Source organism: Sorex araneus, chromosome 1 (genome assembly GCF_027595985.1).
Source record: "Sorex araneus isolate mSorAra2 chromosome 1, mSorAra2.pri, whole genome shotgun sequence".
In the NCBI taxonomy this organism is placed as follows: domain Eukaryota; kingdom Metazoa; phylum Chordata; class Mammalia; order Eulipotyphla; family Soricidae; genus Sorex; species Sorex araneus.
Genome location: NC_073302.1, coordinates 432,764,514 through 432,791,481, shown reverse-complemented (window position 1 = coordinate 432,791,481; position 26,968 = coordinate 432,764,514). Strand labels below are relative to the sequence as shown.

The 26,968-nt window shown below is 46.3% G+C and overlaps 1 protein-coding gene across 1 annotated transcript; it reads right to left on the bottom strand.

Moving 5' to 3' along the window:
* Positions 1-548: 548 nt before the first annotated feature.
* Positions 549-26,331, bottom strand: LOC101557794 (aldo-keto reductase family 1 member B10). The gene is made up of 10 exons (XM_004608249.2): positions 26,177-26,331; positions 21,757-21,924; positions 20,242-20,358; positions 19,249-19,326; positions 14,902-15,024; positions 13,199-13,305; positions 12,709-12,790; positions 11,495-11,578; positions 10,784-10,866; positions 549-891 (listed from the first exon to the last, which is right to left on the bottom strand). Exons 1-10 carry the CDS (start codon positions 26,240-26,242, stop codon positions 849-851), a joined length of 951 nt encoding a protein of 316 aa, XP_004608306.2. The 5' UTR covers positions 26,243-26,331; the 3' UTR covers positions 549-848.
* Positions 26,332-26,968: the final 637 nt, after the last annotated feature.

The window sequence follows — 26,968 nt, the reverse complement described above, 5'->3', positions numbered from 1 at the left end:
CATTTGCCTTGCATGTGGGTGCAGGACCTTGATTCAAATCCCAAATATGCCATGGTACCCTTTTTTTTTTTTTTTTTGGTTGTTGTTTTTTGGGTCACACCTAGCGGTGTACAAGGGTTACTCCTGGCTCTGCACTCAGGAATTATTCTTGGCAGGTGGGCACTGACTGGGGGGCCTGAGCGGCTTCCTTGGCCTCCCTGACCCCTCCCTGATAGAACTCTATCAACTGTAAGATGGCCTTCCTAGGGGCTGGAGCGATAACACAGTGGGTAGAGCGTTTGCCTTGCAAGCAACTGACCCGAGTTCAATTCCCAGCATCCCATAGGGTCCCCTGAGCACTGCCAGGAATGGTTCCTGAGTGCAGAGCCAGGCATGACCCCTGTGCATCGCCGGGTGTCACCCAAAAAGCCAAAAAAAAAAAAAAAAAAGACTGCTTTCCTCAAATGGGGAATGCGGGATGGGAGGGGCTGTGTCGTGAGATTACGGGAGTTAACCCCACACAAGAGCATCTTAGCATTGGGGCAGTCAACTCGTCACACACCTTGGTTATGAATAGTTTTTATTCTTTTTACTCTGTGTGTCCTTGGTCTTAACAGAGTTCCCTACAATCAGACCAAATACACGGGGGTAGGAGAGAGAAAACCAACCAACCAACCAACCAACCAGCTCTGATTTGCTGTCTGAGTCAAATCTCCCTGTCAGGGTTTGTTCTTGGTTGAGTGGATCCAGGAGAAGCAGCACAGCCCAGGAGTTCAGGTCCAGCAGGAAAAAAACAAGACTCTGGTAGAGAGTTCCATTTCAGGCCAGAAGAAAGCCTGCGGGACCAGTATGGAAGGAGAGATTCCGCTTCAATATTCTTCGTGGAAGGGGTAGTCTTTCAAGTGAGATGAGCTGCAGAGGAAACAAGCAGAAGAAAATCTGTGAGTTCTGGGTTCAAGGGCAAACTTCTCTGGTGTACCTTGCAAGCCTCGGTACTCAAAGAACCTCCGTCTGCTGAGGTTCTGTAGGAACAAAAGCAGCAGCCCCGACCTGGACCTGTCAAATCCATCTGCAGTGCTAGGAAGGAGCCCGCCCGCAGGGCCCAGGCTGCCAGAACCATCTCAGAGTGATTTAACTAACCACCAGCCTGGTGCCAAGAGAAGCACTGAACAGGTGCCTGGGGCCGTAGTACAGTGTGTGGGTGCCTGCCTGCGCGTGGGCGACCTGGGATCCATCCTCAGCACCGCGGAGGGTCCCCCAAGCCCTGGCAGGAGTCATCTTCGAGTGCAGAGCCAAGAGTAAGCCCGGGGCACCACCAAGTGTGGCCCCAAACCAAAAATAAGAGTAAGAAAGCGCAGAGTGACTTCCTCAAGGCATTCTCCTCCGCACGTCAGGGCAGGGAAGAACAACAGAGCAGGCTGTGATTGTTATGCACGTCGTCTATCCTCCGTATTAAGGGTTTGTTTAGGACACCTGACACAGTCGAAAGATAGAAAGATCTGCTCCACACTTAATACATTCTACAAGTCACTTCGCTTAAACTGCAGACACGCCACCTAAACTGAAATGTGCAAAGGCGTTCTCTGGCCAGACAGTACAGCACGGTGGGCACCTTCCCTGCGTGTGGCAGACCTGGATTAGATCCCTGGCATGGCATACGGTCCCGGAACCCTGCCAGGAGTGATCCCTGGGTGCAGAGCCAGGAGTAAGGCCTGGCTTACTCCAAATACCACTGAGTGTAGCCCAAAAACCAAAAGAAAACAAAAAACGCTTCCTCTTCTATTATGACAGATGAAGGGGCCTACAGGGAACCCAAAATACTGTTTTTGCCATTTATGTTAAAATCTAGGACAATGCTTTTTTTTTGGGGGGGGGGGGTAGTTACACCTGGTGATGCACAGGGATTACTCCTGGCTCATGCACTCAGGAATTACTCCTGGTGGTGCTCGAGGGATCATATGGGATGCTGGGAATCGAACCTGGGTCGGCCATGTGCAAGGCAAACGCCCTACCCGCTGTGCTATCACTCCAGCCCCAAAAATCTAGGACACTGGAAGAGAGATTGCCTCCTCAAACGTAGGAATTTCAGTTGTGTAATTTTCCAAAGGTCTTCAAATTCCCAGTAATAAGACTGCCAGAAAATAGAATGATTTCCTTTTTCACACCTTGCCCCAACCTAGTTGTCGCTCTAAATAAGTTGGAAGAAATAACTTTCCCATTGAGAATAACCTGAACGAACGGTCTGAGGCTCTTTGTGTTCCTAGAGTGAGCAGACGCCTTTGGGCTATACTAGCACGTGACAGGGATGAATGGAGACATTACTGGCGCCCGCTCGAGCAAATCAATGAGCAACGGAATGACAAGTGATACAAGTGATTGAGAATAAATCTCTGTCCACACTAATACTGGAGTTATAGTTTTATGCCTTATCTTATATAATAATTTTACAGCAACAAATGTCTTTAAAATGTAGAGAGATCACTGTATCACTGTTATCCCATTGTTCATTGATTTACTCAAGCAGATGCCAGTAACGTCTCCATTCGCCCCAGCCCTGAGATTTTAGCAGCCTCTCCTTACTCGTTTTTTTTTTGGCTTTTTGGGTCACACCTGGCGATGCACAGGGGTTACTCCTGGCTCTGCACTCAGGAATTACCCCTGGCTGTGCTCAGGGGACCATATGGGATGCTGGGATTTGAACCCGGGTCGGCCGCGTGCAAGGCAAACGCCCTACCCGCTCTGCTATCTCTCCAGCCCCCTTACTCGTTTTTTTTTCCTAATGACTGGGGGCTCTTTTCAGGGTCAGGGAATGAGACCTGCTATTGTTACTGTATTTAGCATATTGAATGCCATTTGCTTATCTAAATTGTTTATCTTAGATAAGTAAAAAAAAAAGTAAAGGATTATTTCTGAACAAGTTTCTTTGGTTTCAATCCTATGAAAAAGACTCCTCCTCCTCCTCCTCCTCCTTCTCCTCCTCCTCTTTAATTCTTCTGCCTCTTTCAATTCACTGACTGCATAGAGACTTCTAAAGATACTATCGTTAGGGGCTGGAGATAGTACAGCAAGTAGGGCGTTTGCCTTGCACGCAACCGCAACCGACCCAGGTTCGATTCCCAGCATCCCATATGGTCCCCTGAGCACCGCCAGAATAATTCCTGAGTGCAGAGCCAGGAGTAACCCCTGTGCATTGCCGGCATGACCCAAAAAACAAAAAAAAAAAGAGAGAGAGAGAGAAAAGAACATTCTTGGAGCACTATCCAGAAACCGGGGATAATAGGAGTGAGCAGGCCCTAGAAGCACCATATTCTCCACAGAACTTTTACCCTCCTCTCCTCCCCTCCTCTCCCTCTCCCTCCTCCTCCCCTCCCCCTCCCCCTTGCTTCTGCCTTTACCCCAATGCTAAGGAACCTTCCTATACCCTGTGTTTCTAAGGTGGAGTAAGAAGCCAATCACAGAAAGAGGAGAACAAACAGCAGAGCCTTATCCTGAACTGCTGTCGTAGGGCGCTTCAGGGCAGTCACTGCACTCTGGTGTCATCTTAAAGTTTACAAAGAACAGAGGCCTGACTGCATCAGAACATTGATGTCAGCAGGACCGTGTCTGACTGGTCCCCTTCTCCCCAACTACCCAACACCCCTTTGGGCTATTACTGACTTTCCTCCATCCGCCCTTCTTAAACCCCACACCCCAGCTTCAGAGTCAGATAGATAGTTTAGGGGAACAATGAGTAGTTGACCCTCTTCTCACTTTGCTGGCACTTGAATAAATCGAATTTTCTCTCATTACTAACCCTTATCTCTGGAGTACTGACTGGCCTTCGAGCAGCAAGCAATGTGCCCCTGAATCTTACATCCTATAAAAAAATCCCCTTGTTGACTCTTTCTCATATAACTCTTTCATGGAGTAATGACCTTAACCTCCTTAGTCTTCTTCCTCCTGTCACAAAAGAAATACCTCCTAACTGTCTGACCCTGACCGATAACCTCATGCCCCCAAGTGAGGATTTTAACCAATGTCTTTGGGGATGCTGACATATCATGGCTTCTCTGTGGGTAGAAAACTAGTAAATACGGTACTGTGTGCACCTGGAAATGCTGGATAGTATTCTTCCGCCTGTCCCTCAAGTTAGTCCCTAATGAAGATTTCAGGGCACACTGAAAAATGACTCTGGAAACAAATGAAATTACTTTGCTGATAATTCTGCAGAAAATGCTGGTCTCAAAGGAACCAATAAAATATCATCAGGGTTCCAGGAGACAATTCTTCAAAGAAGAACTTAGAAAATTGCTCAGAGACCCCCCAGGAGCTCCTGGGTGAAGAAAAACAGAATAGAAAATTCAATGACTAGGATTGATTGAACAAAAGAGAAAGTTCTGGTTTGGAACAAATGACAACTCAGTTCTACTGGAGAGGTAAAAAGTTTTCACTTCTGATCAGGATACTTGCATCACATGATGTGTTCACCAAAAAAACAATAGTCCTTTATGTCAAAGTTCTTTTGGAAAAGATGATACCTTCTGGGGGATTATCTTTTTGAACTTTATATTGATCTAGGAATTCACTCTACTGACAAATCTCTCTGACATGGTGTACCTTCCACTCACTCCAGCATTTTCCTGTTTCTACAATCTTCCATCATGCAGCTGAGTGGACCCTAAAGCACTATTAAAATTCTGTTGACCCAGGAGAGAGGACAAAAAGGAATGCCCTGCCCCAGAGGCAGGGTGGGGTGGTGGGAGGGATACTGGGAACATTGGTGGAGGAGAATGGGCACTGGTGGAGGGATGTAAGTGAAATGCAAACATGAAAGTTCATAAGTTTGTAACTGTACCTCACGGTGATTCACTAATAAAAAATTTTTAAAAATTACTCTCCAGAGAACAAAAGGGAATGCCCTGCTGCAGAGGCAGGGTGGGGTGGTGGGGGATGGGGTGGGGGTGGTGGGAGGGATACTGGGAACATTGGTGGAGGAGAATGGGCACAGGTGGAGGGATGGGGAAACGATCACTGTATGACTAAAATGCAAACATGAAAGTTCATAAGTTTGTAACTGTACCTCACGATGATTCACTAATAAAAAATTAAAAAAAAAACAACAAAATAACTGTTGACCAAATCTGTAAAGGTCCTCCATAGACTGTGACCCAAAGCATTCTATCCGAACTTCTAAATCTCAGTCCACACTCTCTTAAGTTATCAACTTCTATCTGTTGAGATAATTCCTGGACAACTGTCTACCTAGTTTCTGTTTCTTTTGATTCACAATTAAGTTAGATAAACTCCCGCTCTTTCAAGAAAAACCAAGTCCTGAGGGATACCAGGCTGATGGCTCATGGGAGGAGCACTTTCCTTCCATGCAGGATAGCCAAATTTAATCCAGCACCATGGCCACGTTGCCACGGAGTACAATCCCTGACTGCGTGTGTGACCCTCAATCAAGTGCCACAACAAATGTGACCCCTGGCCCACCGCGATCAAGTATGAGAGTGCCAAGTGTAGGACCCCCAGTGACTCCTAACCTAGTGTGCAAGTACCTTCACCAAGAGTGGCCCCCAGCGCACCACAGCAGCAGTGAGGGGGGAGCAAAGGTGGAGAAAAGGCACAAGCTGGAAGAACAATGAACCCTTCAGAGAACAGTCCATGGAGACAAAGATCTAAACCAACACCTCATGCCGTGGAATCTTCACCTCTGGGAAAGAACCCTTCAGAAAATGCAAATAGCTCACAGAGCAACAACCCTCAGGGAATAGATTCTGGGCTCATGTGACACCTGATGATTAGCCCTCCCTCCTCACAAGAACTGCACTTCACCCAGTGACCTTCCGATAAAGATCGCCAGGAAAGGGAATCAGACATCTGAAAATACAGCTTTCCCCAAATTATCAAACTCAAACCTCCATTTGTTTTGCTCACTATTGCTCTCTCTTGCCTCATGTTGTTAGTCTGTAGTCCTTCCCTTGGATTAGACAATCTCTTGTCTTTCACAAAAGAAGGAAACTTCTCATGACTGAGCCTTTAATCAAATCCCACAACCAAATAGTTTCAGTTGAGCAACTATAGCTTCACCCATAAACAAGAATAACTTTTAATTATTACACAATCTATGGCTGGAGCTATAGCACAGCGGGTAGGGTGTTTGCCTTGCACACGGCTGACCTGGGTTCAATTCTTCCGTCCCTCTCACAGAGCCTGGCAAGCAAGCTATCAAGAGTATCCGGCCCACATGGCAGAACCTTGCAAGCTACCCACGGCATATTCGATATGCCAAAAACAGTAACAAGTCTCACAATGGAGACGTTACTGGGGCCCACTCGAGTAAATCTATGAACAATAGGATGACAGTGTGACAGTGCAGTGCTACAATTATACAATCTATTGATTAAGCATGTCAATAAAAAAAAGGCATTTATCTCTGTGATACTAGTGTCTATACAGTAACAATGTCACTTGTTGCACATGGTAAATACCTCTGGAAAAATACAATTTTAATTATATTAACCTTGGAGATAAGTGCATAGACTATCACTAGTATACCAAAGGACCTTTGCTCTTTTTAATCTACAAGATAACTGATTTTCCAGTTTGAGTTTCTAGCTTTGTACTATACAAACTGGATCAACCATATTGCACTTCTCTGCTTTTGTGTCTTATTGTTAATTCCTGAGCTTGTTTACGATTTTTAGGAACAATGCACTTAAAAGAGCTCCACTACTTCCAGCTCCAACAAGACAGACTTGGACAGGACACACTAGAAATTTCTTCCTGATACGGAGGCACAGAGACCATTAACTCAGAGGTAATCCTGACTCTTGACTGTGATGCTTTCAGAGGGAGATCTAGCAAAAGGGGGAAATACAAGCATTAATATTAAGAACCCTACTTAAATTAGATAAGGAAGCTCTCTAGCTAGAAGAGAGCTAGAAAGCTAGCTAGAGAGCTTCCTTATCTAATTGGCATGATCTAACTGGCATGATCTAACAACTGAGCCCACAATGCATTGCGTGTCCCATTGTTCCCTTTTCCTGGACCACTGAGCGGGAGGGTCTGGGAAGTCTTAGAAGGTAGTGATGAAAGGTGAAGAGGGGAAGTGCAGGTGGCTCTCACCTTGAACACCCTGTCTGCCTATTTCTCTTGTTTTGTTTCTGAATAAATCCTGCTTATGGATTTAATATATTACTTTTCGGGGTGGGCAAAGGTGTGAATGTTATTATCATCTCTCTATGCTATTCCTGTTATTGTAGTGGCTATTCTATGACTCCTTTTCGTCTGATCAGTCAGTTCTAGAGGTGCTTCTCCAGCAGCTTCTGAATTTTGTGAACCAGGAAGGCATTTCCAACGCTAGCTGTTTCTCCCCTTCACCTGGGGGAGGGTGTGTGTGTGTGTGTGTGTGTGTGTGTGTGTGTGTGTGTGTGTGTGTGTGTACATTTCCAATGCTAGCTGTTTCTCCCCTTCACCTGGGGGAGGGTGTGTGTGTGTGTGTGTGTGTGTGTGTGTGTACATTTCCAATGCTAGCTGTTTCTCCCCTTCACCTGGGGGAGGGTGTGTGTGTGTGTGTGTGTGTGTGTGTGTGTACATTTCCAATGCTAGCTGTTTCTCCCCTTCACCTGGGGAAGGGTGTGTGTGTGTGTGTGTACATTTCCAACGCTAGCCATTTCTCCCCTTCACCTGGGGGAGGGTGTGTGTGTGTGTGTGTGTGTACATCTCCAACACTGGCCGTTTCTCCCCTTCACCTGGGGGAGGGTGTGTGTGTGTGTGTGTGTGTGTGTGTGTGTGTGTGTGTGTGTGTGTGTGTGTGGAGGGGGCATTCAAGCAGCACTTTGTTTTGTGGAGCACATCCTGTGGTGTCCGGGGGTTATTTCCAACTCAGTATTTAAAGGTCACTCCCAGCGGGAGGCCCTGTGGTGCTGGGCATCACACCTGAGCTCATGCACGCCAAGCAGTCTCCAGTCCCAGAGAGAAGGCGCCCAACTGAGATGCCAGGGACCACCCTCCGAGGTGGGAAGTTATAAAAACCTTTTGCTGCAGAAGCACTGTTCTGAGAAGCCCGTCTCGGAGCCTTCACAGACAGTCCTGATTTCTCCCACTCGTTTGTTTGTATCTCTCTTGGCTTGGAAAAATAAACCAGATCTCCTAAGCGCAGCTCTGTCGTGTACTTCTTTCCATATCACAGAGCAAGATTCCACACGCTATGGAAATTTTCCCGCTAACAGAAGGCATTCGCTCAAGGCTCTATTCTTTGGAAATTCATTTTTCTGGAAACCTGTCTCTCTAATGCTATCCATGTGCTACTGTCTCTGAGATATTTATCTACAGCCAGACAAGTTCTCCCGATTCCATCCAGACATCCAAATGCCTATTAGCATCAAATGGGCATTTTGGCATTCCAAACCAAACTCTTAATTTCTCCTCCCAAATAACGATTCCGTTCTTGTGTGGCTCAGGCAAACACTCAACAAAAACAAAACCTGGAAGTGTCTTTGACTTTGGCTTTACTTGCCCAATGGATCCAGAATTGGATCTTCTTTTTTCTTTTTTTTCACCTCTTCCCTATCCAAGTCCAGCTACTGTCATGTCATCCCTGATTCTTTTTGCTTTTTGCTTTTTGGATCACACCCGGCGATGCACAGGGGTTACTCCTGGCTCTACACTCAGGAATTACTCCTGGTGGTGCTCAGGGGACCATATGGGATGCTGGGAATCGAACCCGGGTTGGCTGCATGCAAGGCAAACGTCCTACCCGCTGTGCTATCACTCCAGCCCCCTCATCCCTGATTTTTATAACAGTCTTGCAGTCACTCAATAGTAAAGTCAGGGTGATTCTTTTAAAACATGTCAGATAGGGAAAGATAATATAGCATATATGAGGCACTTGACTTGCATGCAGCCAACCCAGGTTTGATCCCAAGCATGATACACAATTCCCTGAGCCCCTCCAGGTGTTATCTCTGTGCAGACTCAGGAGTGAGCACTAAGCATGGCCAGGTGTGGCCCCCAAACCAAGATTTAAAAAAATATATATACAAAAGCATGTCATATCAGAGTTGGCAAGAGGATACAAGTGTTTGCCTTGCATGTAGCTGACCCTGCTTTGATCCCTGCAACACGTATGGCCCCCTGAGCACTGCTAGAAATGAAACTGAGCACCAAAAGAAACTAAAAAGTTTTTAAAAAGTGATGTCAAATTTTTTTCCAGGAAGGGTTTATGCCACCGTGCCTCAGCTAAGTCTCTGATCTCTATCTGACCTCATTTTGCCTCACGTATTCTGATCAAACTCCACTGGTCTCCTTATGCTTGAATGTTCCAAACACAATCCCACCCCCAGACCTTCGTACTAACCATTTTCACTGTCAAGACGGTTCTTCGCCCTGACAATGCACAAAGCTTATCCTCATTTCAATCCTGTTCAACAGTCACCTTGTCAGTCAAGCCTCATGTGGCCCACACTATTTAGAGTATGCATTTTAGCACCACCCACCGTTTCTTATCTCTATTTCTTAAATTCAATAAATCTAGTATTTAAGTAGTAGTATTTAATAAATCCTAAAATTCATTCCTCTGGATATGGAACTGGACATATACTTTGAGTTTTTCCATACTTCCTTAGCAAAGAAATTAATGAAAAAGAATATTAGATAATGTTTCTTACAGTTCCATCAGTTGTAGGACTCATTTTTATTCAACATGTTTATTTTTAGTTTATTTCTTTACATCTTCACTAGATTGTCAGCCTGGATAGAAGCAAGAATTCTGTTTAATATGATGTTCCCAAGTACTTAAAAAGCGCCATGGAGCTGCTCATTAAATATTGAATGAATGAAAATTCTAGCTCCATGTCCAGAAGTTTAGCTACAAGAAACTTTTTGGGATGTGTCTTTTCTCATGCATTCAGGAATTACTCCTGGAGGTGCTCAGGGGACCATATGGGATGCTAGGAATCAAACCCGGGTCGGCCGCGTACAAAGCAAGTGCCCTAGCTGCTATGCTATTGATCCAGCCCCTCAGGTATGGTTTTTATTTTCAAAACTCATCATCATCCCATTGATTGCCGATTTTCTTGAGCAGTCTCAGTAACGTCTCCATTTGTCCTAGCCCTGAGTTTTTAGAAGCCTCTCTTTACTTGTCCTTCCCAACCGTGCCACATTGGAGGCTCTTTCAGGGTCAGGGGAATGAGACCCATCATTATTACTGATTTTGGCATATGAATATGCCATGGGGAGCTTGTCAGGCTCTCCCATGTGGGCAGGAAACTCTCGGTAGCTTGCCAGGTTCTTTGAGAGGGAGAACTAGGCTATCAATGTCCGGGAGCTTGGTTTTATAGTCCCTGGATGTTGGCAGTTGATGGGATCACACGACGCCGGGGGCAGTTTCTGGGTGTGACTGGAAAATGGGGAATCTGGGGGGAAGAGACCCAGTCGCTATCCGAGCAGCCTAGCAGGTGAGAGGCACCCAAGAACTACCTGTTACACAAATGAGTAAATTAACTATTGCAATAAGGTAAACTTAGTATTTTTAGTGGACTTGGTTAGTGATTATAGCATCCTCAAAATGAAAACGTGGCCTTTTTTTAAATTTAATTTTTCCATTGTTTGTGCTTTTGGTGTATAGACTGCACCTCTGTTGCCCCCAGTAAGCCAAGAATCCAAGAATTTTCAAAACTACCAGAAACTAATATCGGTATTCAAATTTTTTTCCAAAATTTTTAGTATTTTAAAGACGGTAAAAGTAGTTCCGCATGCCTTCCACAAACCCTCCACTACTGCCGAAAGATTCCTGACAAGCCTCCTAGTGCACATCACTCACCCCTCTATGTTGCAGAATCTCCAGTTTCTGTTGAAGCTTAATATGGTCGCCATGTCTTCATCACTCAATTTAAAGTCAAAGACCTGGAGAGACAAGAATCCCAAATGTCATTGACAAGCCCGTTCATGACCATAGTCTGGAGGAAGCCAGTCATGACCATAGTCTTCTACTACAAAAGTTTCTCCTGTGTTCATTGGCTACAAATTCGCTTCTCCTAGATGCTCTGCATGAAGGCTGCCACATTGATAGGACTTGGTGTTCCAAAAGGGAGAACCACTAGGAACAGAGGCATCAAAGCTCAGTTACACGCAAGAGTCCCTAATGGACTGTGGGTTTTTCCAGAACATTCTTCAGGCATGGCTCATACCTCCTCTGTGGTTAGGAGGCTTAATGTGGGGGCAGGAGCGTCTGCCTTGGGGTGTAACCCATGACCCTAGTGCCCAAGAATCACTCGGGGCTCATCCCTGTAGAGAGTTACAGTTATGCTCAGACCTCTCAGAGCCACTTGGGAAGTTCCTGAGTACACTCCCAGCATATTCTTGGTCCAGGGGTTAGTCATCCTAGCTTAGCTGAGGTCAGCTCCCTGGTCTAAGAGCAGACATGATGGCGAGAGGGGGCTGGGACCCGCAGACCACAAAGGATCAGATGAAGAAACCTCCCCTCAAACCACCCTTCCCACTAAGGAAAACCAGGGACCAGCCAGAATCTCACCTTAAAATTGTCAATGATGCGTGAGGGCGTCACAGACTTGGGGATTGTGACCACATTCCTCTGGACGTGGAACCGGATCAGAACCTGTGCAGGCAGGGACATCATACTCTCATTCATCTACAAAACCCCATTCCCTCTGCTGAAATGGGAAAAGAAAATCTCTCTGCTATTCACTGTGTCTCTAGTTACACCAGCAAATACTGGCTTGAAAACTCTCAGACATCTGATATTCTTTGATTCAATCATTTCTCTTCATCTTCGTAACACTATGGTTTTCTTTTTTCATGATTTTTTTTGGGGGGGGTTGTGATGTTTGGGGCCACACACAGTAGTACTCCTAGGCTATTTCTGACTCTTCTCAGAAGTGACCCCTGGCAATGCTCAAGGGGATTATTGGTGGTTCTGGGGATTTGAACCAGGATAGGCGGCATGCAAGCAAGGCAAGGTCCTGAACCCCTATACTGTCTGTCTGGCTCCCTGATTTTCCATTCATAAAAAGTAAGGAGGAATCTGGGGTGTGGCTTAGTAGTAAAAGTGCATGTGTACGAGGCCCTGAGCTTGACCCCAGCACAGCTGAACCAGCCAAAACAAAATAAAACATTACACTCCCCACTCCCTGCTCCCCCAATCCTGGCAACAGACCACTAACAACTGGATAACAAAAGAAAATTTCCAAAGCTTGGCCCTGATTTCTAAGTAAATAATAATAATAATAATATAATAATAAAGTGGCTTGAAACAGTGTTGGGGACCATAAGGTTGGTTACGTGGTATAGCTCGAATCTAAACCAGGATCTCTCGACTAAAAACAGTCATAGTCTCGTGGCTAGCTCAACAGGAAGCCACCAGCTGATATTATTATCTGTTTAGAAATGCCTTTTATTTCCTCTTATATTCAAAGAGACTTTAAAGGAAGAATGTGAGAGAACTTTGCCTCTTTTATTCCTCTTAGAGGTGTCAAAAATATAATTAAGAAACACAAAACTATAAATATAGTTTAAATAAATATATAAACTACAAAATTAATTAAATATTAAAATAATCAATGAAAGAAATGGATTCCTTTTAAAATTTAATAAATTAAATATATAGAAATTAGCACACTAATAAATACATAAAGACAACACGGGATTTAAACCCGAGACTGATTTGCTGGGGGCTGCAGACGGGGGCAGGAATCCAACCAACCAACCAACCCTGCACACATACGGTACCTGAGCTGTGGTCTTCTTGTGCTTTGCAGCAATCTCCTTTATTCTGGGGTCCTCCAGCAGGGAAGGCTCGTCTGGCTTGGCCCTGGAGATAGAAAGAGGCTGGTGTGAGCATCACGAGGTCACCCCAGGGAGATGATGACCTTTCCAGTGATGGTCCCTAAATTCACCATCATCAGTCTTTACAGTCTTTATAGGAGAGACATGGCAGGCAGGAGACCGTGACATTTTTGTGTCTTCCCCAAGTGCCCACCTCTGGGCTCCAAAGTCTTAGCTTTTGGCAAAATAGGAGTAGTCCCAGGAGGTCAGGCATGCTGGTTTTATTTTGTTTGTTTTTTTGTTTTTTAAGTCCTATTTCCCCCACTTTTTGGGTGTGCTGGGTACATCACCTTAGTCACCTTTCTCTTGGATGACATAGTCTTAGACTAGCATTCACCAATTCTTAAATAAGTTTTTGAAGATTATCGAGAGGAAGATCCCATAAACGTCTTACCAAGGCCTATTAGGAGACCCCAGGGGGGCGTAAGCAGTCAAAACCATGCCCTTGGATTTGCAGTACTCGATCAGCTTGTCCTGAGTGAGGTAGGGGTGGCACTCGACCTGCAAAAGCAAGTGATCCCTGTTACCTGGAAAACAGGCCTGACTTTTCAGCCCCTCATAAACAATCCTACACACACACACACACACACACACACACACACACACACACACACACAGACGGATCCCCAAGCAAAAATACAGCTTCTGATAGACTGACTAATCCAGAAACTAAGACCTTTCACCCCTCCCCAAAGGGTCCAGGTCACAGGTATAGTCCTGAAATGAAACAGCTCACACTGAGCTTGCCTCCAGCGATTTAAAAGGCCCTGTGCTGGAGAGACAGTACACCAAATAGGACACCACCAGCCACCCTGCACGCAGTTGACCCAGGTTCCATCCCCAGCTCCACATATGCAGGGGTCACTCCTGTGGGGGCCAAAAATGATCCATGAGAGCATTTGGGAGTTTTCTCTGAGCACAGCTGGCTCTGTTCTACCACCCTCTCCTGTGTAAAAACACAGTAAGGGCAGTGAGGCAGGCGAAGGAAGGAACGGAGCCAAGATGGTTGGTCTTACTGCAGTTTATTCCAAAACTCTTTCTAAACACCCCCGTCTCTCTCTCTGCTCCTCTGGAACTTCCTCCAGCCCCCTCATACAGCTACCTTAAATCCCCCACATCCAGCTCCGAATGTGGCGGGCTGGGGCTTATGCAAAGGTGTGGTTACAATCCATAGGGCTAAGGGGTAAAGTTCTATCCCTTAGGGGATGCTTTCACTAGGACAAAATCTCTCTCAGCAGGACATCAGCCCAAGAGCGGAATCCCATGCGTGTGTTTCTCCTCTCTTTGTCCGACTAACATATAAGTATTCATATTATAAATCATTTTGTATGGACATAGCAAGAGACGCATTAAGCTTATAGAAATGCTCTGGGGGGGGGGCGTCACGATCTCAGACTACAGCGCTCAGGCCAGATTAGTCTTTCCTAGCCCTAGCAGGGCCTAGTCTCATTGCTTTTGGATCATGACATGACATGCCCATGACCAAGCTCTTAACATATAGTTAAGCATTAGGTGCTTTGGCCAGGCCCATCTCGATGCCAGGGTAGCACATAACTCACCGCTTGCCCTGGGTCCATCCCGTCCCTCATTGGGACCCTGCTTTTGAGGGTGCTAGGAAGTAAGGACAGCTGAGGCTTAAGTCAAGAAAGCAGATGCCCGGGAATGAATAATATTTGAAGCCAATTAAATCCCATGTTACCAAAGCATATTAATAAATGTCTTTCTTTGTCCATACAAAAAGGATATTGTTTCAAGGTAAACTATTCAAAAGACATAAGAGAGGAGAAAGACAATATTAACTTACAATACAAGTTCACTGTCTTAGCAAGGTCTGACCTTACAAATTAACAGAGACTGATTAAAGGAAGAGCAGATAAACTGGTAGAAGTGGTTACAGATAAACAAAGGAATGGGAGTGACTCGGGAGCACTTTGATTAGGGTGACAGATATACCTAAGCTCCTAGTGGCAAGGGGAGAAAGGACAAACCAAAGTCAGGCCTAACATATTTAGAGCTATATTCCAACACTCTCCCCTTCTAAAAACACACCATGGCACCATGGTAGGGCCTGCGCTCCTGACGTCAAACAGAATTTACCTGGTTCGTCACTGGCTTGTGTTTAAGTCCAGGTTTGTTGAAGATCTTTTCGATCTGGAGATGGTTGAAGTTGGAGACCCCCAGGGCTTTCACCAATCCCTCGTCCACCAGTTCCTCCATGGCCTGTCACAGAAAAGAACAGACACGGGCAGTGTTGGAGGGACTCTGGGGACCTCTCTGAGAAAGAAGTTGATAAAGGATCTGGAGCAAGAGAGTAAACTGAAGCACTTCAAAGGGAATTTCAATCCAGTTTGTGGGAGTCAATCAAGGCTCTACCCTACCAACCTTTCTTAGACCAATGAAGCTAGAGATAAAAAGGTGAAAGGGTTAGGGGCTGGAGCTATAGTGCATTTGCCTTGCACCCGGCCGACCCAGGTTCGATTCCCAGCATCCATCCCATATGGTCCCCTGAGCACCGCCGAGTGCAGAGCCAGAAGTGACTCCTGTGCATTGCCGGGTGTGACCCAAAAAGCTAAAAAAAAAAAAGAAGTGAAAGGGTTGGACTTTGCTCCACTCCTTTAAATCTGGGTGATCTAGGTTTCTGGGGTACCTTCTCCCACAGAAACAAGGGTGGTTAGCAGAATATTAAGCTCACCGGGAAAGTCACCCCATTGCTGACAGGGGTGAAGAGATCAGGTGGAGTTAAAATGTGACTACCATTCACTTAGGGAGTCACACTCCTTGGTGCAGAAACTGCATTGAAGAAAAGTAACTTTTAATCATTTTCATCCTAGAAAGAGTACTTTGCTAAATTGACCCAAAAGGATGTTAATGTGTTGGCAGAAACTCCCAATTCAACATGGATTCATTATTCATTGACGACAGGGCCAAATTCTCCGCAGGTAGAAGTAAATGATGTCTTTCCATCTCCCAAGACTCTTCAAGTTCAGTGAAAGTGCTAAGCTTTCCTTTGGGGACCCATTAGCCAAGAGCTGCCCAGACTCCCAGGCACTGCCCGGGGAAGCAGGGAGGTCAGAGAAGGACCAGGGCTCTTAAAACCCAAAAATTAACTTGGATAAATGAGATTTAAAAAAAAAAAAAAAAAGCAGGTGGGGGAAGAAAGAAGGAGCAAAGATTATGAGAGAGAATAATCAGAAGGGGTTCAACCTGTGTCCAGTGCTTAATTAAATTTGAAAGCACCTGAGAGTTTAAAAAATATATAGAGACCCTGTTCTCAGTCCCAGAGTCTCTTACTAAATTGGGTCTATCTAAAATATAGCATGGACCTTGGGAATTCTTCTTTTTTCAACTTCCTGGTGATTTAAATGCCAGCTGAGAAACACTAGATGATATAGATCTTCCTACTGGCAAAGTCTAGAATGGATGATAGAAGAATTCCTGAAATATCTGACTTGGACAATGAGATAACACAGATGCTTCTGCAGGGAATAGGTCAGGGGTCATGGGGTGGGGGCAGGAGTGGGGGTTCCACCCTGACTTTGCTTCAGGAAGATTAAGGACATTTCTGCAGAGCTAGTTGAACTTCCAGGTGAACAGCTGTCATCTGTTTAGGCCTGCCCGTTTCCTCTGACACACTCTCCGGCCTCCTCAATTTTATGTTTGGCAATCAGTCATTCTCAAACCCTCAAGAACCCAGCACTGTGAAAATAAGGGGGCTTGCTGGAGAGGATGGTGTGAAAAAATTCCCATATGCGATACTATCACATGAGCCAGGGCAAAAAAAAAATCCAAAAAAACTCAACTTTGTGGAACCAACATGAGGAATAATAAGTCTCCACATTTCTCTTACCACACAAAATTCCTAAGGTATTTATGAAGTCCTGTTTTTAATCACATCACCAATCTGGTTTATTCAATGTAATGCAAAGGCTGGACCTGCTGGAATCGACTGTTAGAAGCCTTGCCACAGTTTGCATTCTCTGGAATATGTGAAACATTCATTGAAGTTGTTTGGGGCAAGAGAAAGGAACGTTGACCTTTTTGTGCAATTAAATGTCAGATTTTAACTGTCATGTTCTCTGAAGGGTGGGAGACAGGGGCTCCCAAGGTCAGGGGTACCACTCACAGGATGCAGAGTCACTTAGGCTCTGTGATGCCAGAGACCCTAAGGGCCACCCCCAGGATCACATCAGACAATGCTGGTGGGGGAGGGAGAGTCACAGGGTTCGAGGAATTGGGTTGGGGTGCCCCGATCCCTTTTCTATCTCCCTGGCCCCTCAAGTTTCTTCCAAAGACTACAATTTTGTAACCAGCAAAGATAAAGAAGAATCTTTCCTTGGAAATTAAGGCAGATGAATCTATCTCAGAGACTACATATCCAAGCAACTTTTCCACACTGGGTGGAGAATAAAACATGCAGTTATTTTGAGGCAAAAAGAAAGTGCATAAATATAAAAAAGTATTATTTTCTACTAGTACTTTGAGCTCTTTCAAGTACAGGAGCTCTGTCAGCTCACAAGCTGGACAGTAGTGATTTCTGTAGCATTTCACCCTAGATTTGCTGTTAACTAAATCATCAAGATAATTAAATATGCAATTTAATTATCTTGGGTGCATCATAAAATTTCCCAAGAACTCTGGTTTGCTTCTGTGTATCATCTCTTGCTCATGATATCTATTTCCAATCATTTATTGTTCAGTATGACTCAATTATGTTCAACATTACTCTTCCAGTATTGCTAATTTTGAGTGTATAACCTAACTATACATGGCATTAGCCTGGTAGAGCAAAATCAATTATATTTTGGGGGGTTTTGTTTGTTTGTTTATTTTGGGGTTATGCCCAGAAGTGCTAAGGGCTTTCTCCTGGCTCTGCTCTCAGGGAAAACTCCTAGCAGATTCATTGGTTCATATGTGGGCTCAAACCCAGGTCAATTGTGTGCAAGGCAAGTGACCTACCCACTGTGACCTACTCACTGTACTATCTCTCCAGCTTTACAACTGCAATTTTGAAGACTCTTATGATGGTAGTTTTGTTTTTATCTTTTTACATACAATCCAGAGAATTTAAAAACAATCCTAAAAACTCACAAGCAGAGGGGGCCAGAGAAGATAGTACAGGAATTAGTCACTTGCCTTACTGGTCAACCCCCTGGCAGCACATGGGAACGACCCCTGAATGCAGGGGTCAGGAACAACTTCTGAGCAGCACTGGATGTGCCCTCCCTGTCTCGCAGAAAGCCACGCATAGCTATTCAGTTCATTTTCCCCAGGCAAATGTAAGATTTACTGGCCAAAGAGAGCTCCTCTGAAGCCTAACCTTCCCATTACAGAGCATTGCTTTCTTTCTGCTTCACAACTCCTTCTCTGAGTTAGCAAATCCATTTTTTGGTCATCTAAATTTTCTTCCTGTTGCATGTTGAAGTCATAAGCATAAAGAATGCCGTCCATACAGACACTTGGTCAAAAACAAACTCCCCACCCGCAAAGTTTCCCTGGAGTTAATTACATCAGTTCTAAGCTCTTCAGCAAGGTTAGTCTTAAGGCAGGGTAGGCGGTAGGACTCATACGAGTGACTTCACCATGGCACTGGAGTCAGCAAACGATGCCAGGAACTCTGGGAGTGGTTCCAACCACTTACAACCTGGTCATTCACTCTCTTCTCTACTGGCATTAGCAGGATTTGGGAGGTGAGGGTGGGAAATAGTCAAAGACTTTCCTTCCTTAATGGGACGTTGAACACTAATTATGAGGAAGCAATTGTTATCAGTTCTAAGAAGGTGGGGGGTCCAGGCTCCTCTTGACATTTGGACTTGGCTCTTCAGTGCATGCCAGTTAGACCTGTATCCTATTGCACTGCCACACACACACACCAACCTCTCTAGTATCAATTTTCTCATTTGTAAACCGGGATAATATTAGGACTGGCTTCCTAGGGTTGGATGATTAAATTAACTTAATGACTAACACCCCTGGCTCTCTGTAGATGTGATAATCTTAGACCTTGAGATTATTATGTCCTAGGCTGTTCGATAGTACAGTGGTTAAGGCGCATGACTTGTAAGTAGCCAATCACAGCTTGATCCCTAGAACTTCTGGGTGTGGCCCTGGAAGCTCCTAAACCCTCTGGGGTGGCCTCGGTAATTCCTCGCACCACAAGATTCAAGTAAAACCACATCCTGGGGCCTTAGTATTGAATGGTTGACCTTGTTTATTGAGAATCACTGAGGACCACTTGGAAACCCTCTCTCTCCAGCCAAAAAAAAAAAAAACAAAAAACAACAAAAAAAATAACACCACGTGCTAAAAGATAAATACTATTAGTATGTATCACAAGATTTTGTCAAAAGGAAGAAACTGAGGAGGCAACACTAATTCTCTAGACCCTTGTGGGTATGTGACAACGAGTGTCCACTCCCAGCACACTTAGACAAACAGAACACATACCTCCCAGGCTTCCAAGAATGTGACGTTACTGGGGATGATATTACCTTTATCATCTTTGGGCATAAAGACCTCCCCAGCCTATAAAAGAAGAATAAAAAGTTTAGTGCAAAGTACACCAGCATACTTGACTCTGCTATATGTGATTTCAGGATCCTACCAGTTGCTAAACACCAAGAGAGACAGACCATTCCCCACCAAACTCGGGCAGACTACCTTCTGGAAGGTGAGTTTCAGTAAAATCTTGACATCAGTCTACAGTGGCATTTGAGGAAGAGCTGATCTGCTTTTAGAATCTATCTCTAGCACCTTCCAAAAGCCGCCAGCAACGACAAAGACCTGAGTTTCCTCTTATCGATAAGGCTTCAGGAAGGAACTTCCTTAGGACAAACTTCAAGTTGAGAACCACTAGACAAGGATCAGTTTTCAAAGGGAGTGGCGCCTTGCACCATCGAGAAGCCAGGGATTAGAGACCGCATTGCTTTGGCGGGTCAGGAGATGAGAGAACTGGGAAGCCTCATCTCTCCCCTCTCTCAGGAGCAGCCTGGCGGAGCCCCAGGCAGTGGGTGTTGTCTCCCTAGCCACCGCCTCCACCTCCTTTGGTACTTGGACTTACCTTGATAATGGCACCCCTGGGTGTGCCTTGATTAACAAGAGGGCTAGGCTTTCCCTGAAATATTGTGTAAACACTCCCTTGGGAGGGGATCCCTTGGCCTGGAATTGGGTTAAAGGTGATGGGGTAGCCCCAGCTTGTCTGAAATGCAAGAAATCAGGGTTTCTCTTGGACACAGCATGGAGGAAGCCTAGTGGGTCTTGGCCCCCCTTCCAGACCAATGCTGCTAACCTCTATCATCTCCTCCTGACAGCCTATGGGTCAAGCTATCAAGTAAAGGGCCCCTGATTCTACCCACTCCAGCATCCAGCTCTGGCACAATCACAGCCTTCCAGCCCCTCCCTGGGAACTGGAGATTGACAAGAGTTGGCAGGAGCTCAAACCTGCAATCCCTGTGGCCAGTGGATAAGATAGAGGTCCAGGTAGTCCAGCTTCAGGTCCCGGAGGGTCTTCTGACATGCTTGCTTCACAAGCGGTCGATCGAAGAAGGTGGGCCATAACTGCAGAGCACAATAGTGAAACATCAACACTGAGCAGACACGAGGCCACCTCACAACTCCATTCTCCCTGCTTTGGGGCACACACCCTTCTTTAACCAGGGGACTCAGGCCTCTGACAGCCATGTTGGCTGAGAGGCCAGATGGAGGGGTGTGGGATCTGTAGGGGCTGAGCCAGCCAACAGCAATTGCTAGTCTGAGCACAAGCTTTTCATCAACTCTCCGTATCTCCACACCTCATCTTACTGTTGAGGGCACCAATACTGGCTTAAGAGTATTATTCACCTCCTGCCAGTAGTCTATTGAAACTTTTGAAATTTCAACAGATGGTTCTCTTTAAGCCTCAGTGTCTCTGAACCCACCTACAGTCCACCTCAGGGATGGGTCAACAGGGAGTTGATCCAGACTCAACCACATGCTGTGATCTCAGCTTGTCTCAACAGATACACACAAGCTTTCCAAGAACCCCAAATACTGTTAGATGGATACAAAACACATCCAGAGATTCTCAACCCTTTCTCACCTACTGCGCCCTTTTAAAAATCACATTTTGGGGCTGGAGTGATAGCACAGCGGGTAAGGTGTTTGCCTTGCACGCGGCCAACCAGGGTTTGATTCCCAGCATCCCATATGATCCCCTGAGCACCACCAGGAGTAATTCCTGAGTGCAGAGCACTGTGCACCACCAGGTGTGACCCAAAAAGCAAAAAAATATAATAAAATAAAATAAATAATAAAAATCACATTTTGTAACTCGCCATTTACGAGACTGAGCTAAATGAAATTCCAGGTGTCAGTTTAAAAAAATAAAGCCCCTATCACCTTGCAAATACCGCTGGTTAAGAACCTTTGAGCTGGAGAGGGCCACTGAGAACCCCAATGCTGAAAGGGGGTATCCTGGGTCTTTCTCTGACAGCACACTAATCCTTGGTCCCAGGGCAGATGGATCCTCACGATTGGAGTGGTGGCCCTCAGGACACTGCTCGATTTCATGGAGCCAATCCCAGCCGAGGAAAAGCCACTCCGTATGTGTAGTATGAGGACGGTCTTTGCATCCCAAGGATGTTGTTAGAAGGACAGAGTTGGGGGCTGGAGCAATAGCACAGTGGGTAGGGTGTTTGCCTTGCATGCGGCTGACCCGGGTTCGATTCCCAGCATCCCATATGGTCCCCCAAGCACCGCCAGGAGTAATTCCTGAGTGCAGAGCCAGGAGTAATCCCTGAGCATCATCAGGTGTGGCCCCCCGCCCCCCAAAAGAAAAGAAGGACAGAGATGAAGGGGTCTGGGCCAAAGAAAGCCTGAGAGGAGGAGTTGGCCAGATTCTGGATGCTGAGCAAATCCCAGTCCATCCACCGGCCTCCATCTGCCTTGTTGGGCAGCTTGCCCCCCCCAGCCAGGCACCTTGCTGACGATGAAGAGGTCCTCTCTCTTCACAGCCTTCTCCTGGATCTTCTCTTGGATGGCTTCGCCCACCTCATTCTCGTTCTGGTAGACATAGGCACAGTCGATGTGGCGGTAGCCCGCGTCGATGGCCACCTTCACGGCCTCTTTGACCATGCCTGGGGGAGACTGGCAAGAAAAAAGAAAGTTCCTGGATTCTTATCTCGAGCCCAGCCTCTCCCCGCCACTCACCCCCTCCAGACCCAGGCTCTCCACCGGGGAGGGGGGACACACTTCGGGCAACGTTTTCATACAGGGGGAAGGAAATGGAGCGAACTGGATGATGAGGGTGTCACTGCGCACTTGGCTAAAGACCCATTCATTCCCCTCTCACCAGGCCAACCCTCAGCCTGGAAGGGTCCCCAGGAGAAGTGGAGGAGCAGCAGGCTCCTGCCCCGATGTTCAAACGACCAGGCTTGAACACAGATTCTAAAATCGCCCATGGGAATATGCAGAAGGAAATAAATGGTGCTTATGGCACAGATCAAGGCGTGTCACAGAACTCTCTGGTCTGTGTCACAGAACTCTCTGGTCCGGGGCAAATGATTTCATCTCTCTAAAGGTTGCCTGCTAAATGGCAGTTGCACTTGCAATGCCTCTGGCAGCCTTTGTGCTAACCCGCTGTGACTGTGAAGTGTTTAGCACAGCGCCTATGATCAGAGGACGCAAGTCGTGATCTAATTATCTGTTTGAAGAAAGGTCACAGAGAAAACCTTGTGAGAACAGAGTTTGGGGGCTGGAGAGATAGCACGGTGGATAGGGCGTTTGCCTTGCACACGGCCAACCCGGGTTCAATTCCCAGCATCCCATATTGTCCCCCAAGCACCACCAAGGAGTAATTCCTGAGTGCATGAGCCAGGAGTAACCCCTTTGCATTCCTGGGTGTGACCCAGAGAGCAAAAAAAAAAAAAAAGAACAGAGTTTGGGGGCTGGAGAGAGTGCAGCAGTCAGGGCGTTTTGCCTTGCAAGTAAGTGGCCAACCAACCTGGGTTCAAACCCTGACACCCCATATAGTTCTCTGAGGCTCAACAGGAAAGGCCCCTGAGCACTGAGTCAGGAGTAAATCCTGGACATTCCTGGGTGTGGCCAAAAATAATCATCATCATAGAGTTTCTTGGGGTGGGGAGGCAGATCTCTGGGGTGGTAAGCAATGCGTTGCATGCATGAGACCCTAAGTTTTTTTCCCCAGTCTCTGTCCCCAGTGCTCTACGATAGCCTTGGGGTGGGGCCCAGCTGGGCCTGGGTTGAGTGGACTGAGTCTGAGCCATCTGGCTCATCCTGAAAGAATAAGCAAGTCCAAGCAAGCCCTGCAGGTCTCAGAGCTCCTCATGAGAGAGCTCCTTACCCTCTCAAGACAAAAAAAAAAAAAAAGTACATTAGAAAAAAAAAGGAAATTAAAAATATTTTTTTTCAAAAGACATCAAACGAATATTCATGGACCGCAAGAATAGTACAGGGGTTGAGAACATGCCTTGCACATGGCTGACCCAAATTCAATCCCACCACGACCACAACATATAGTTCCGTGATGAGCAATTCAGGAGGGAAGATCCAGGTGTAAACCTGAGCATAGAGGGTGTGGCCCAAAAACAAAAGAAAAAGAAATCCTGCATTCTGTCCAAGCCACCCAAAGCAAACAAGGAGCAAAGCACTTACTATTCATCTTTCACAAATCCCTTGAAAGTTTTATCTATTTCAAAAGATAAGCACATTCAGAAACATCCCTCCCAACCACTACACCCTCCTTTACCTTCCTGGTATTTAATTCTTTCAAATTATATTTTCCAAAACAATGCCCTCTTCAGCCTGATATTTAATTCTAAAATTCTGGGGAAAACATTTTTTTTGATAAGTGTCTATGGACTGAGAGTCCTGGGTGAGCTGGAAGCAATTCTCTGCCACCGTGACAGTGACACTGAGATCCACCCATGCTCTGATTGAGTCAAAGAGCCCAAAAAGTTTTTTGTTTTGTTTTGTTTTTTGCTTTTTGGGTCACACCCGGCGATGCTCAGGGATTACTCTTGGTTTTGCACTCAGGAATCACTCCTGGCAGTGCTCGAGAGACCATATGGGATGCTGGGAATCAAACCCGGGTCGGCCACGTGCAAGGCAAATGCCGTACCCGCTGTGCTATCACTCCAGCCCCAAAGAGCCCAAAAAGTTTTAAGGAGAAAAGCAGAAATTGAAGCCAGGATGGACATGTTTATCCAGAAGGACCAAGAATGCATGCTGAGGATGACCCCTCCCAGGCCAGATTGGAGAGGGGCAGGGAGAGGAAACCAACAGAGGGACCAGCGAGAAGAAAGAAACCTAATAATGACTCGGGGGAACTAGTTCTATCATTGGTTCCATCATTGGTGACTCAGTGCTTCTATCATTTGGTGGGAGAGAAAATGAACACACTTAGAAAATGTTGTGTAGACTGTACTGGTTCTGACAGATTCAACGGTTTCATGTGTGGGCACTGTAAGGGCGCCAGCTGACATTAAAGTGGGGGTCATGAAGCGGGCATTGCATCTCATGGACACAGAGGCGAAGCAACCGATAGAGTTATGCTATAAATAGAAGTACACAGGCAGAAGGCAGATACAGATAGAAACACCTAGTTAAAATTAATTATTTTACGTAATTCATTGGTGTTTAATCAGGTAGTTCCAATAACACCCTTCTGAAATGCTGTATAATTTGGAGGTATCTAACTGAACCAGATTTGAGACATCTTTTGGATGCTACCTAGGGTCCTAAAACCTTCAGAAAGAACCCCCGGGGAACACACCGTTATTCATTGCAGCACTTAGTACAATTGCTAAGATAGAGAATCAACCTAAGTAGCCAACCACTGATGAATGGATTATGAAGATGTGGTATATATACGCAACGGAATACTATGTAGCTGCAAAGAATGATGAAATTATGCAATTTGCTGCAACCTAATTAAAACTGGAAGATTATCATGTTGAGTGATGTAAGCCAGAAGAAGGACAAGCACAGGATGATCTCACTTAAGCACAGGATGATCTCACTTAACTGTGGTATATAGATTTAACTGTTTGAGGGAATGAAACGTAGGGAAAAAAAGAGATGCCTAGATTACCCTTGACCCCAGAGTATAGGAAAGAGAAGGGCAGCGAAGGAAATAAATCTGGGGCGGGGAGTAAAAAGATGAGGAAAGAAAGCATTGGAGGAGCAGGACCTGGGGTAGATCAATAATATGGGGGAGTGGTATAGCTCTATAATCGGAACCACAGAATCAACCCTCAAACATGAGCTCCAAACTAAAGCCACCAAATTTTAAGATGTGCCTGCGGAGGAGGCAAGCCGGGGCGTGGGAGGGAAGGTGATACTAGTTGTGGGATTGGTGCTAAAACTCTGTGTGTCCAAAACTCAACTATCAACAAAGTTACAAATCACAATTCTTCAATGACTTTTTTTTTTTAAAAAAAAAAGAAAGGGCCACCAGGAGCTCCACATCATGCAAGGATTCTCTCTCCTTGTGAACAGCTGAGGAAAAACTCTGAACTTCCACTGTTATTTGTCAGCCAGTTTGTCCCCCACTGTCTCCTCCATCCTAGTGGGTCACAGCCCCCTCTACACCTTTCCCGGCTCCTTCACTCCTACACTAACGTTGTTTTCACACGCTCTCTGCCCAATACGACCACATCACGATTTACGCACAGGGCTTGAAGCATAACGCGAAAGGCAGGGCTTGGCCACGGAGCGCTTGTCTCTCGGGGGTCCCGGCTTACTAGTTCAGAAGGGGATGGAACAACACTTATGCGGCTCAGGAGTCAGCCTCAGCCCCAGGAATCAGCGGCCAGGGAGGAGGGGCGCTTGGGGTTTTGACGAGTTTATCTCAGAAACTGAGCCCCCGCCCTTCTCGGACCACAGCGTTTCTGGGACCCCGAATTTCAGCAGCGCAAACGGACAGTTCTGCTCCGGGATTCCACGTGTAAGTCCACCCCTTCCTTCCACCCCCACGTGGCAGCAAACCAAAGACTCTTTTAAGTAGCCTAGAACCAGGGGTGAGGCTTCAGCAAAAGGCCGTATTGGTTGTGCTTTTTTTTCCCCCCTGAAAGCAGGAAAAATCAACTATTCTCCGCCCCCCAAGTCCCCTTCCCGCCCCAAGCCTGGCAACGCTCTTGAGTCCAGCTCAGAAAGTGCTCATCAGGCTCGGGGCAAGACAGACGGGCGCGCCAGCATCCTGCATCCACCCCCCCTCCCCCGGAAAGCAAAATCATCTGCATCCAGGCTCCTGGACCAAACGTTCATTCCACCCCCTCCCCTCCACCCCACCGGCCCGCAGCGCCTTCCCGGAGAGACAGAGGAGAAAGAGCCCACGGCCCCAGCCGCGAGACAGACGTCCCGACCTCAGCATACATACCTGCCAGGTGCCCAGGCCCACGATGGGCATTTTGGCCTTGGTGCTGAGTTCCACGAAGGTTGCCATGGTGCGGGCAGAGCGAGCTGAGCCCAGCGGCCAGCCGGGCAGCGGGTAAATAGCGCCGGGCCCCGAGGCGGAGCCTGGGCGGGGCGTCCGCAGAACTTTACTCTCTGAAAACAGAAGTCCTCGAAATCGCCTTGCAAAATCTGCAGAGCCCGGTTTGCAAGTGAGCTTTGCAAATTCAAAGTTTAAAGTTCAAAACCTTGTGTTTATCTCTCTCTCTCCCCTTTCCCCCAAAGACGTAATCTCGAGCCGCGTTGTGTGCATTGCTTTGGAGAGGGACGCTTGAGGAATTTTGAAAACGCGTCTTTTCTTTTCCTAATAGATAGGAAATGAAAGTGAGCAAAAGGCGACCGAGGGCGCAGGGATAGGGCCCTCGCCTGGAGTGAGCCCCACGGGGGGTTTTGCATCCCCCACCTCATACGACCCCGGAAACCGCTGCCAGGAGTGGTCCCTGAGCTCCGAGTCAGGAGGAAGCCCTGAGCACAGCTAGGGGTGACCAAAAACAAAAAGAATGTCCTTCCATCCCTGTCAGCCTAGTTGTTCTATTTTGGCAAATCATTTGTCGCAGAATGGGCCAAGTATCTGTGAACTTCCTAGAACTTCCTATTTATTTAGGATGTGGGGATTGACCAACTGTTTTCCAATGGAGCTCTTTAATTCTTGTAACTTTTTTAAAAAAAATGTTGTGACTATAAAATGACACAGGCTCATTAGAGAAAAATTGGGGGC

What these genes read in the sequence shown, in the direction of transcription:
- LOC101557794 (XM_004608249.2), bottom strand. Translation starts at nt 26,242, where the DNA reads ATGGCAACCTTCGTGGAACTCAGCACCAAGGCCAAAATGCCCATCGTG. An exon ending in TGGGCCTGGGCACCTGGCAG is followed by an intron (nt 21,925 to 26,176) that starts GTATGTATGCTG and finishes TTTTCTTGCCAG; the next exon opens with TCTCCCCCAGGCATGGTCAA. An exon ending in ACTGGCCACAGGGATTGCAG is followed by an intron (nt 19,327 to 20,241) that starts GTTTGAGCTCCT and finishes CTTCTTTTATAG; the next exon opens with GCTGGGGAGGTCTTTATGCC.